Source organism: Akebia trifoliata, chromosome 13, assembly GCF_017979445.1.
Source record: "Akebia trifoliata isolate Shusen 1 chromosome 13, ASM1797944v1, whole genome shotgun sequence".
Taxonomy (NCBI): domain Eukaryota; kingdom Viridiplantae; phylum Streptophyta; class Magnoliopsida; order Ranunculales; family Lardizabalaceae; genus Akebia; species Akebia trifoliata.
This window is the reverse complement of record NC_141387.1, coordinates 9,463,279-9,476,223: the sequence shown is the minus strand read 5'-3', so window position 1 is coordinate 9,476,223 and position 12,945 is coordinate 9,463,279. Positions and strand designations below refer to the sequence as shown.

Sequence of the window (12,945 nt, the reverse complement as noted above, 5' to 3'; positions counted from 1 at the left end):
ATGGGCAATGTTTCCATTGGTGGATTGAGCATGCCAAACAAGAGAGAGGGACTGAAAGAAGAGCATATCACTCTAAGAGAGCACCATAAGTCCAATCTTCAATCCTTTCAGAAGATGGAAATTAAAAAAAAAAACGTCTCCACTAAAAGAAGGATGGAAATACAGTGGTTTCTAATCTACAATAACAGAAGATGTAGATTACCTCTTCAAGGAGAGAAGCTTCTTGTCTTTGATATCATGCCCAAAGGGAGCCTAGCAGCTTTCCTCCATGGTAAAATTAGGTCCAAACTCTTTTTAACCATTTTGAAATTTGATTTTTGTTAATTTTGTGGGTATTGTTCATTCATTCTATTGTTTAAAGTTTCCAGTACTTTGCTCTTTATTCGGCATTTACAAGAGTGAAGCATTGACCCTAAAATATTCAACATTTTGGATTATTTCAAAATGTTTTGGAATGTGTTAGAAGAGGCAATCTCGATATTTCTCCTGACCCCAAGACATTTGTCTCCAGACGAGATTTTAAATCTTGATTCTTCGTACTGCATTTTCTATAACGATAAGAGTGGTGATAAAATGCTAGCTTGTGGACCTGATACCCCGATCGATTGGCTGACAAGAATGATCATAGCCATGGGTGCCTCACGTGATCTATGCTATCTGTGAACCCACGAAAAAATGGTACACGGGAACCTGACTTCCGGGAACATCTTACTTGATGAGCACACCAAAGCCAAAATAGCTAACTGTGGTCTCTCACGACTTATGACCACAACAGCCAATTCCAACATCGTTGCAACTGCTGGTGCTCTTGGTTAACGTGCTCTCAAGCTCTCAAAGCTCAAGAAGGAAAGCACAAATACCGATGTATACAGCCTTGGAGTGATCATACTAGAGCTCTTAACAGGGAAATCCCATGGTGAGGTGATGAATCGAGTTGATTTGCAACAATGGGTGGCTTTCAATAGTGAAGGAGGAATGGACCAATGAAGTCTTCGACTTGGAGTTGAGGAGGGACGTGTCAATGATAGGTGATGAGTTGCTTAACACATTGAAATTAACACTACATTGTGTTGATCCATTATGCGAATTAGGCAACATTTTGATCAAATAAGACAAACTATGTGGATTTCTAAGGTGTAAACTGCTTATACAAACCATGATGAATCCAAAATCCCAAGATTAGAAAATCACTCCGTAAGTACAAGACCAAAGCAAACTATTACATCACTTATTTAAACTGACTTTTCCTGCAAAATTAGCGCAAAAATCATCAACGTCCATCTCCACAGTAATTTTAATTTTGCCTCCTCCCGTTGAACTTGAAAAGTTACTACTAGTCTTTTTCTTTGAAGACGAACCTGAACTTGACGAGTTGCTACTACTCTTTTTCTTCGAAGATGAACCTGAAGAGCTAGAAGATCCAAACTCATACTAAGAGGATTCACTGCATTGTTGAACCACTTGAAATCTCCACAGAGTTGACACTTAAAATTTTTTTTTTTACCAAAGCTATATGGTTGTCTTGACGTTAATAGTTTTCGAGTACTAGAACATCTGATATCCCTACACGGGAGACTAACCCAAGGGCAATCTTTTACCTAGTGCAGGGGTTGAGCACAAGTAAAATACTAAAAAATAAATAAATAAATAAACATAAATATCTTTTCTACCAGTAAAAATCAAAATCTTTTACAAGATGAAACTTACCTTGAACTTATTCCCTCCACCCATTACATACACGCTTAGTTATCCGAAGTTAGAATAAATAAAATATTTGTACAGTGAATTGAAATTAGAACTTAGAACAACCAACAGAAAAGAGAACAATAGATTTATTATATCTAAATAGAACAAAAGGGGCAAATTATACTCTTTACTTGAAAAATCCAAAGTAAACAATAGAACACATGAAAATCACCACATGACACCACAAAAAAAAAAAAAAAAACAAGATTCTCACTACTATTGATTCTAAAAGTGACGATCTCACTAATAAGTGACAATTTTGCTAAAAAGCATGTTTTGGGAATTAAAATGAACAGTGTATTGGAATTGGAAGTTTGCCATATTCAACACATGAAATGATAATTTACCCTACAAAATAATTAACCCATCAAAAAAAGAAATATAGAATAACTAGACTATTGTTGAGACTTGAAACAAACTGGTAAATTATTTATCTTCACAATGAAAAATATTGAATTTGACTCTTTCTGCATCAAATCTCAAGTTTTCAAAAACAAGGGAATTACAATAGTTCCCAGAACAACTTATTAATTAGAAAAAAAAGGGGGGTAAGGATCAAAGAAAACAATACAAAGTCTCTTTGCTCTAACAAATAATTTGTAGAACAGCTACTATGGAAACAAAAATGTAAATAGAATTCCTCTCTGCAGCTCTAGTTTCAACCCATATGATGCACGAAGAACCACATTGTCGATTAAAGGACCACAAACCCATATGTTTTATGTTTATGTTAAATTTCAGTCTTAATAGAGACTTCTCATTCCACGTCGGTAAGTCGATTGAGTATCCCATCTGGCGAGTCATTTTATCACCACTCACTCTATAATTAAGATTCAACTATAAAAAAAAAATTATCAAACATAATGATTAAAAGTCAACATGTATTGCCCACTAAAAGGTCTATATATAGGATTAATTGAACCAAAAGTTATTCCACAAGAGGGGTCTCATTGGCTCAATATTTTTAGGCTAACAATACAAATTTATTGTCTTCTCTCTCTCCAAAAAATTTATTTCTATTATTGAGGCTGAAAAGAGATATAATTTTAAGATTGAAGATAAGGGTAAAATTTTGGAAAAATTACTTAATGGACTATGTAATAAGGACTTATTTCTAAATGCATCCCAACTTTCCTTAACAACCCAATCACTAAAATCGATCTTTCTTTCTTAACTCTAGTCACTAATGTCAACAATTCAAATAGTTGAGATCGATCATTCAAATCATTGAGATCGACAATTTATAATTGTTATTCTCATGAGGTTGATCTTGATGATTTATATCGTGAATCTCAATTATTGAAAGGGCCAGGGGTAGGAATTTAGAAAGAAATCCATTTGTCAGATTGTATTAAATAATTTCCCCTAAATAAAAAAGTTCAATTTTTGAAGTGGAAGAGGTTAAAGTTGGTGGAGTTTTGGAAAAGAATGAAGGTTTTTGGCAATAAATCCAAGAAAAGGGTATTTATGTCATTTTATCGTTCTATCATGGAAGACCTCCTTCAAGAGCTATGTTAGCCTATCTCCAATATTCACCTAAAAGAGGGTATTTTGAAAATTACCCATGTGGCCATCTATAGGTCTTGACTGATGGATTTGTCATCGAGATTTGTATTTGAAAGTAATTTCAGCCGTCGATGTCTGATGCTCTCCAGTTTAATTTCTCTCTCTTGTTCTTCCTGTTGTCGACAAACAAGAAACAAAGCAGAGAGTGAGCTCCACCAAAACCTAAAAATTTGCAGATCGTTCATGGCGCCCTCTAAAGAACGCGAGACCTTTGTCTACATCGCAAAACTCGCTGAACAAGCGGAACGTTACGAAGGTTAGGGTTTCTTCTCTCTCTGTCTCTCGATCTTGAATCTCAAAGGCTTATATCTTTGCTTAATTTCTCTTTATCTGACAATTAGTGTTAGGGTTTGAATCATTGGTGAAAGTTTTTTTTTTCCCTAAATTGTTTGTTAATTGGCAGAAATGGTGGATTCCATGAAGAAACTTGCGAATCTCGATGTCGAATTGACAGTAGAGGAGCGTAATTTGCTCTCTGTTGGGTACAAAAACGTAATTGGAGCTCGAAGGGCTTCATGGAGGATTCTTTCTTCTATCGAGCAGAAAGAGGAAGCAAAGGGGAATGATCAGCACGCGAAGCGGATCAAGGATTACAGGCAGAAAGTCGAATCAGAGCTTTGGAACATCTGTAACGATGTCATGACTGTTATTGATGAGCATCTCATCCCTTCCTCTTCAGCTGGGGAATCCAACGTTTTTTATTATAAGATGTGAGGGATTTTGTTTTTATTTATTTATGTTGATTTTCTGGGAATTTAGTGTTTTTTAGGGTTTGGAGTTTTGATTGGTTGCAGGAAAGGGGATTATTATCGTTATTTGGCGGAGTTTAAAAGTGGTAACGAGAAGAAAGAAGCCGCTGATCAGTCGCTGAAAGCTTATCAGGTAAGTTCTTGCTGAGGTAGGCCAATGTGGAAAATTTTGGTTGTTTGACCTGTTCATTTCAGACTTAAAATCTGTGTAGAGATGGTTATTATATCTAGAATAAGATTTGTATTTTGTGTACTTAGTTTGTAGTTCAATTTTAGTGAGGGCACTCTTAGGGAGTACTTAGTTAACAAAATTTCTTTTTTTTTTTATTGATAGGTGAAGGGTTAGTGGTTAACAAGATAGAGTTGAGTACTTGGGTTCAGGGGGGTTTGAACTAGGACATGGGAACAACGCTCCATATGTCTTACCAAATACCAACTTGGCTAAGTTTTCGACTTCACAGGTTCCGTCATTTATATTTCCTTACCAATAGAAATGGAGAGACTTGTGAGGATGTGATTTATATAATTAGTGTTGAGTAATATGATCAATATATACTGATCAAACTAAAGGAAAAACAAATTACAATACGAAAAATAAGCTAATGAAATTTCCGGCATTATTTGTCTTCTTGGAGCCATGGAACGTTGTGCAATTGAAAATGATAAGCAATTTGATTTGTTAAACAATGTGAATAGAAAACAATGCTGTTTACCATGTACTAACCTTGTTTTCCTGTTTGTCTTCAGTTGGCCTCTAGCACTGCAGAGGCTGATTTATCTCCTACACATCCAATCCGATTGGGTTTGGCATTGAATTTCTCAGTATTTTATTATGAGATTATGAACTCACCTGAAAGGTATGCACATGTTATTGTTCATTCTGAATGATGTGATTCTTCCTTTTTGATTCTATAGTAGTCTAGAACCTGATCTCATGGTAACTTATTTCACAGGGCCTGCCATCTTGCCAAGCAAGCTTTTGACGAAGCTATTTCAGAGTTGGATACCCTCAGTGAAGAATCTTACAAAGATAGCACTTTAATTATGCAACTTCTGAGGGACAACCTTACATTGTGGACTTCTGACATCCCAGAGGATGGAGGTAATGCATAGAATTTTCATAAGGCTGAATTATGCGGTTTGGTTGTTATCCCTTTATTTTAATAATACGGTCGTCTCTTTGTTTAAGAGAGCTTCTATTCCCACACCAACTTTTGGTAACGCCACCCCAAATGTGTGCTAATTCTTTGGTGATTTACATATGAATTAGGGTGGCATTAGCAAAAGTTGGTGTGGCAATAGAATCTCTCTTATTTAATCAATGTGATATATAGTTAGCTGAGCCATTCTTACTGATATTATAGTCAAGGTCTTTCATTTGAATGTTTATTTCCTTGTTTGGCTTTTGATCTTAAGTAAATGTAGTCTTCAATTTTCACTGAGATTTCTCACCTCTCTCCATTGTGTGTTCTGTCTTCTAGATGCATGCAAATGTTTCTATTGATCCGTTGTTTGGAGTATTATACTGTCTGATCATTATCAGGCTTCATGTTCTATGGTATTTTGTTGGGATTTCAGTTCAGTTTTAGGACACATGACTCTGGTGATAATTAATTGCTTAGTTTGGGTTTGTTGCTATATAGTAGCAAAGAATTTCACAAGATTAATTTGATCGAGCCTTTAAGGTGAAGTCAATAGTCTTATAAAAAAGATGTGTTAATGGGAGGGGTAGGGGTTCTGGCTAAACTAGAAAGATTGAATGTGAAGGAAGTGATTAAAATTTCAAATCATGCCAAATGGTGCTACTACAGCAGCAAGCCATGCAAAAAAATAAGGTTTTCTGCAAAGATTATGTTGCTAAACTGTGACAGCCTAATAACAGAATGAGTTGAACTTACAAGTGTTAATCCATCATAGTTCAATCCAATCCAAGATTCTATTCAATGTTCGCCAGAGGTTTGAAAATTCTTATTCTAGTAAAAGTGTTTTTGAAAAATCAAACATTGCTACATATCAACAGAAATTAAAAATAAATAAAAAAGTCAAATTTACCTTGTTTAGTCGAAAAGCCTGTTTGTTTTCTCTGATTATTTTTCGCATAACCACTTCTAATAAAATAGAATAAGATCATTTACTCGCATCTGTTGGTGCAAGGCACCTAACATTACCATCAGTTCCTGTTAATAATACAAGGGTTCAGACCACCATGTCAGGGGACCATGACATCATTAGAGTTTAATTGACATCACGATATCCCAACCAATGAAATATATCCTCATAACTAATATGTTATACAAGGGTTTCTTCTTCTTCTCACCACATTCTCTGTGGCATTCAATCTTCGTGAGATATATCTTTACAGATTATTTTCCTATTATCCTTAATGTTCCTCTTTCTGGTCATATCTTCCTTCAATCATTCTGCTCTGCTTAGGTTCAAGTACTCTAGTTTACGTGTCCGTCAAGTATTCTAAACAACAAATATTATAGTGTGGCACAATGGTCTTCTTCCTCTAGTATGATGCCCTAACAGATTTCCCATGAACTGTCTTTTCAGTAGTTATAGATCACATGCATACTGTAAGAACAAGGATTGAAGATATTGTATTATTGTTGGTGGTTGTAAATTGTGCACACGCCACTAAGATTTGGGGTACCACTTCCTGTGTAGGTCCTACTTTCCCATCATGCATGGGATCCTTGGAAATATTTTCTGAGTCTGATGGCTATTCCATTTGGAATAGTGGAGCCCAATATTTAGCGGTGTGGGTATGGCCAGGATTGACACATCTATTATTGGGCTTTACAAAAAAAAAATCACTTTCACAAATAATTTGTAATTATTTTTCATGTTAATGATTTTTTTCCCTCTATTCTTTGATTTCTAGCTTCTAGACTCTGAACGTATTGCAGTTGTATCACTACATCTGATGATGCTTGGACCAAACTAGATGTACGATTCTTGAATAGTATGCGACAAGAATACAAGTGACAATCTTTGAGCATAATGCTTAAACTTGGTCTTAGCTCCATAGTGTTCTTCCAGTGCAAGTAATAATAACTCATGAAAAAAAAAGTATATAATTTTCTAACTTGAGCGACAGTTGATGGCATGGGTACAAACACCCATAACCACGCACCTACTGCTTGAATCACATACATTAACAAATTAAAACAAAAATTAACTCAATAGTTTATACAAAGGGCAATCATGTAGCCACAAGTACAAACACCCCTAACCGTGCATGTACTGATTGTATCACGTACATTAACAAATTTAAAAAAAAAATACTAATAATTTATTCAAATGGCAACCATGATGCCACGGGTAACCATGGTGAAGGCATTCCTTATGATGTCTGTAACATTAATTAAAGCTATAGTTGTTAGTTATAATGCTCTTGGTATAATTTTCTTGTCTAGATTGTGACCAACCAGTAAGTGGGACACATCAATATATTGGAATTTTGTCACTTTAAGTAGTTCCACATCTTCAAATTTAGTATTGGTAACAAAAGTTGTCTTCTGTTGCAATCCATTTTGTGCTCTTCTTATGGAGTTTCCTCTTTCCTTGGGATTCTCCTGAGCACATATCAATTGCTTTTCAATGAATGTCAATTACAACTTGTTTTCTCAGTATGTTTTCTTTGTTGGTTCGTATTTATGTGTGTGTTATTCATTATACCAGATGAAGCCCAGAGGATGGACATCTCTTCTAAAACTGGGGGCGAAGATGCAGAGGTGAGCTAAATGGGTATTCGTCCATGTTCTTTTTTGATTGCATCATTAACTTTTTTGTTCACATAGGAATTTTCTATTCTCGTTTCTGCAGTGAAGCAGGCAGAGCCTTAGAGTGTGCCATGCGTAAACGGGGATGATGATACATGATTGAATATTTGATCTTGTTTCTTTCGTTAGCGAATCTCAAATACCCATGTTTCCTTCTGTATTATTATGTGGCTATGATTTTATTCTTATTATCATCATAGTTTGATGTTTAGACGTGGTCATCAAAGCCCCGTTTGAAGTCTCCTACCTCTCCTTTTCGACTTGGTATGGTGGAAGGAATCTAAAGGATTGTCGTTGTTTGCTTTAGTTCAGACAAACAACTGATACTGCCTTGGTATTTATTTAGTTTCTGTTTTACATTTTCACCTTATATGTCCTCTCTTTTTCACCCTTTTCATCTATTATTTTTCTATCACTTTGAATAACTTTTGGAAAAAATTGAATTGAAGAACAAGTTTTATTTAGTCAACCCCAAATCTTTGGATAAGGCTTCGACACTGTTGTTGACACTGATAATCTGTTGTTGTTGTTATCATGACTAATCATGAACACTTTAACCTCTTGTTTGGTTGTGGAACATCTTTACAGCTTGCTTGACTATGAGCGGAGTTGTGTAGAAGAAATACCGGCCAGGGTTACATAATCTCTAATTCAGCATTTGATAATAGAGTGAAGGGATTCGAGCGATGAAAATACAATGCTTAGAAATTATCAATGAAATTGTCTCTAAATCTGCACCAGAAAGAAAATATTTTTGTTTACCCCACCTTGATGTATGTATTGGTATTCAGTTTCAACAAGTCCAATCATTAATGTTATATTTTTTTTTCAATTTTTTTGGCCACCAAGTGAGATGCCCGAGGTCAATGGAACCAGGGGTAGAATTGATGAGGAATCCAAGAAATCGCGAAGAAAAAGCGTGACGAGAATTCTCGAGCAAACTTGGATCAGCTAGGAGTGAGACCCTTTTGCTGAGCCAACTAACTAAAAAAAAAAAGTTAACTCAATTTGTCAAGTCAAGCCATGGTGCACAAGTAGTCAAACTATGGTCCCTTGACAGAACTCCCGACAAGAACAATTTATTCTATTTGGTTGGTTGGATTTCTTGGGCAGGTTCGGTCAGGAGAGAGATGCTTTCTATCCGCCAGTGAGAATTTGGGTCAATAGAACGTAGACAAATATGTCATTGGGATGAGAAGGGGCATCAGAACCTTAAAAAGGGTGAAAAAGGATTTTATGTTTCAACCCATAATCTGAATAAGGTGACAATCAAACACATCATGGGTATGAACAAAGGCCTAGTTGGTAGATTTGAATTCTCAGGATATGAAATCTTGAATATGTTTCAGGACTTGAAAATTTTAACAAAACTAAAAGGATAAATAAGAAATTATAAATATAATAATTTCAAATAATGTTTTTTATAAATCAGTTATTTATTTATTTTGGTTACTTTTATCAAGTTAAACAGTTCAAATTCAAAACTTTGGTTGGAGTCAATTTGTTATAAAATTATCTAATTTATAATTATTTTCTTCCCTTTTTTCTTTATAGTTAAACCTAATTTGCAATGGTCACAACGAAACGAAAGGATGCAATCCTACGATTTAGTCTATATATAATGAGCTTTAGTACCAATAGAGCAGAATAAAGGAATAAGATTCGTTTAATCAAATCCTAATCCATTGGTATAAGATTTTTTTGCTTTTAAGCCTATATCGACCAATATTAATTTACGCTAAATCTTATTGGGATAATCGATTCAAGAACACCCCAAACACTCCTTTGGGCACTCTTTTGGGGCCAAACCATGGTTTTTAAACTCATCCGAGACTGAGACGTATCATCTGAGTTAACTCAGTATCAGAGTTGAACGAGACCAACTCACAAAGTCATTTTTTGACCGAGTTTTACGTCTTATGTTCAATTTTTTGAGTTATCTCACGAGACGTCTCAAACATATTGGAAAACTCGTCCGAGACGACTCGGTATCAGAGCTGAACGAGACGAGACACGATACCGAGTTTAAAAACCATGGTCCAAACCCATCAATTTTCTGGACCCACTAAATAATATAAAAAAATGTGAGCCACATGGCAAGATATAAGTAGCTTTAGCTAACTAACTACCCAACTTCCAGGAGTATAGGATTGTTACTCGTCCTTAAAACAAGTTAATATAGTTGTTGAAAAACAAAGAATAAGAACGGGTCTATTACCTCACAAAAACAACCGTTATAACTGCCAACAAAAAATAACCGTTAAAACATTTTCCCTTGCACCTCATAAATAAGACCCTTTCCCTTTAACCTTCACCCAATCTCTCTCTCTCTCTCTCTCTCTCTCTCTCAAAAGAAATACAACAAAGATGGCAAAGTCTGTTCCCCTCTTCATCTCTTCTCTTTGCTTCTTGTCCCTCCTCAGCTTTGCCTATTGCCATGACTTCTATTACATCCAGGGGAAGGTCTATTGCGACACCTGTCGTACCTCCTTCGAGACTTCACTCAGTGAATATATCGGCGGTAATAACTTCTCATTAATACCATTAATTAAAAAGCATTGATTGAAACAATCACGATTTTAAAAATCTCATCTCGAGGCAATGTTTCGGTCAAGAGAAAAAAATTGAGACTCATTCATCTCGGCCGAAACTAGATTTTCTACAAAATATCATTTTGAAACATTAAACCATTATAGTCACAACTATATTCGAATATTCGAATAGGGTTACGGGTGTACTCTATTTGGGTACAATTATCATGGCAACCAAACACCAATGAGGAACTTAATGTGATGCATTGTAATAAGATGTATGAAAATTATTATCGATATATTTTAATGAGATTAGATTTGGTTTATTTATAGAGTTTTTTTTTTTTTTTAATTATGGGTGCTCTTGATTTTCTATATAAATCCTACGAGGATCCAATGTTGTAAATCAATTAAGAGAACAAGTTCAATTCTACTGTAATTTTTTTTTTTTTTTTGTACCTCATATATGAATTTGTTGGTGTAGGTGCTAAGGTGCGATTAGAATGCCAAGACCGTGCAGCTGGGCACCTGACATACTCTGTTGATGGTATATGTGATGAATTGGGTACTTACAAACTTCAGGCAGAAGGAGATCATGAGGATGAGCTCTGTGAGGTTGTGCTTCTAAAAAGCCCGAGGACCGATTGTGATGAAATCACACCTGGATTTGATCGCGCTCATGTTCTTGTTACCGAAAACAATGGCATTGCTTCTAATACACGCTTTGCAAATTCCTTGGGGTTCAAGAAGAAAGTACCTCTTCCCGGCTGTTCCGAAGTTATCAAAGCATTGGGTCTTATCCCCTCCGAAGTCATGGCATGATCAATTAAAAATCGAGGATATTTTTATTACAGAATTCTTGTTTTTTAATTTTTTTAATTTTGAGTTTATTATTATAATTGGTGGGTTGTTTTATTCGATTTCCAATATTTTGGTGTCACATATTTGATGTACTTTGCATATTAATGCATTGGTTTTATAGGTAGGTTGTATGCTTAAGAGACAAAAACATGGCTTGAGGCATTGATTGAGGATTGAGATTAACATTATATATGTACCTTTCTGTTGTGTACCTAAATTTGTCATCGTAATCAAAGCCTTATCACAATGATTCGGAGTCGCTATATGAATCTTGTTCCTCCATTTCACTCGATTCAAAACTACGTGTTTGATTATTAAAAGTGTGTTCTATTTCATCCATGTAGCAAATCTGTTATCTTTGTTTTCAATGTATTTAGTGATATTGGCTTTCGTCTCATGCATTTGGGATAATTATTATAAAGATTTCTTACATTCCTCTACGGATTGATTGTATATCAGATCAATTGTATGATCATCTTAAGATATATTTGACAACTTCTCCGAAACTTGGTTTATTTTGAGTTTCGTATCTTTATGAATAATTTGGAGCAAATCAAGCTCAAGGTGGTAGTTTTTTTTTTTTTTTTTTTTTTTTTTTTCTAAATTTGCCAAACTGATTTTCAATCTTATAGCTATCAAGATTCCCCACCCATTGCTTAGTTGTCCTATCAATGATCCATCAATTAATGTTTAATCTCATCACTTAGTCCAAATTGACTTGTAGTGTTTTTTCTGATACACCTCGAGACAGATTTTCACCTTGTGCACCGACCTACTAACAACGAGGTTGGAGTTCTTTTTTGTGTTCCCAACAACAAGGTTGGGATTCCTTTTTATGTGCTGTTCAAGTTCATAAAATTATATTCAAACCGAACCCGAAGTATAAATTAACCGTTTTACCTTACCAACCGGACTTACATTGAGTCCCTAAGTGTACCATTTAACTCAATGGGTCAAAGGTCAAGAAATAAATTGAACCACTTAACTCAAAGAAATCCTTAAACTCAGTCGAATTTGACACATAATTAGCCCCTATGCTTATTTAACAAACCAACCCAACTAACAAAAAATTGGCTCGACACGAATCAAACCCTTGAGCATTTAATTGGGTCGGTACAATTCAGTGAGAACTAGGGAATCCTCAATGAACTAAATCGAACCCATGTCCTTTTTACCTTTATTTTCTTTATAGAACAATATGACTTTCAACATACATCAAATATGGATGCGCAAGCCCACACCTCAACTCATTCTTTTAACTTCTATTATTATTATTATTTACTTCATTGAACAAGCCATGCAATAAAATTAAATTTTTTATATCGACCTTTCTAATGTAAATAATACATGATAATATCGGTGTTTCCATATCCTTCCAACAAAGTACCCTTATTGTGGTGTATACGTCTCGTGAAATACCCGAAAAACCTATGTTGTACATCAAGTGTGAGAGTGCAATAGCCCCCAAGCATTGTTGATTTGCAACATAATGCTTAGTTCTTCATCCTCCTGTTGTTGATGTCATCAATAGCTTCTTGACATTATTGGAATTATTGATTGCTCAGTGCCTTTGTATGTCAATGTACTTTACCATTGATTGTCTACAAGTCATAAGATTTGAGGAGATTGAACCATTTACCTTATCACCCTTTCATCTTCTTGTAGGGAGCAATATCACACCAATCATGATATTAAGGCTATGCA

General features: G+C 35.1%; 2 protein-coding genes and 1 pseudogene across 3 annotated transcripts; all 3 read left to right on the top strand.

Annotated features, from left to right (window-relative positions):
* The first annotated feature begins 237 nt into the window (after positions 1–237).
* On the top strand, positions 238–1,111 carry LOC147387760 (putative leucine-rich repeat receptor-like protein kinase IMK3 pseudogene; annotated as a pseudogene).
* Positions 1,112–3,411: 2,300 nt separating this feature from the next.
* LOC147387759 (14-3-3-like protein D) lies at positions 3,412–8,219 on the top strand. 2 transcript variants are annotated; one of them, XM_086420872.1, is made up of 7 exons: positions 3,412–3,568; positions 3,716–4,022; positions 4,107–4,194; positions 4,809–4,918; positions 5,015–5,163; positions 7,749–7,801; positions 7,893–8,219. In XM_086420872.1, exons 1-7 carry the CDS (start codon positions 3,496–3,498, stop codon positions 7,893–7,895), a joined length of 783 nt encoding a protein of 260 aa, XP_086276998.1. In that variant the 5' UTR covers positions 3,412–3,495; the 3' UTR covers positions 7,896–8,219. The 2 variants fall into 2 exon arrangements, with proteins under 2 accessions (XP_086276998.1, XP_086276997.1); XM_086420871.1 differs by lacking the exon at positions 7,893–8,219 and having other exon boundaries at positions 7,749–7,810.
* A 1,952-nt stretch (positions 8,220–10,171) lies between these two features.
* LOC147387758 (olee1-like protein) lies at positions 10,172–11,740 on the top strand. Its single transcript, XM_086421275.1, has 2 exons — positions 10,172–10,370; positions 10,865–11,740. Exons 1-2 carry the CDS (start codon positions 10,217–10,219, stop codon positions 11,200–11,202), a joined length of 492 nt encoding a protein of 163 aa, XP_086277401.1. The 5' UTR covers positions 10,172–10,216; the 3' UTR covers positions 11,203–11,740.
* The last annotated feature ends 1,205 nt before the right edge of the window (positions 11,741–12,945 follow it).

Coding starts and splice junctions, on each gene's coding strand:
- LOC147387759 (XM_086420871.1), top strand. CDS start 3,496: ATGGCGCCCTCTAAAGAACGCGAGACCTTTGTCTACATCGCAAAACTC. Junction 3,569..3,715: donor ACAAGCGGAACGTTACGAAG/GTTAGGGTTTCT, acceptor GTTAATTGGCAG/AAATGGTGGATTCCATGAAG. Junction 5,164..7,748: donor TGACATCCCAGAGGATGGAG/GTAATGCATAGA, acceptor TCATTATACCAG/ATGAAGCCCAGAGGATGGAC.
- LOC147387758 (XM_086421275.1), top strand. CDS start 10,217: ATGGCAAAGTCTGTTCCCCTCTTCATCTCTTCTCTTTGCTTCTTGTCC. Junction 10,371..10,864: donor ACTCAGTGAATATATCGGCG/GTAATAACTTCT, acceptor TTGTTGGTGTAG/GTGCTAAGGTGCGATTAGAA.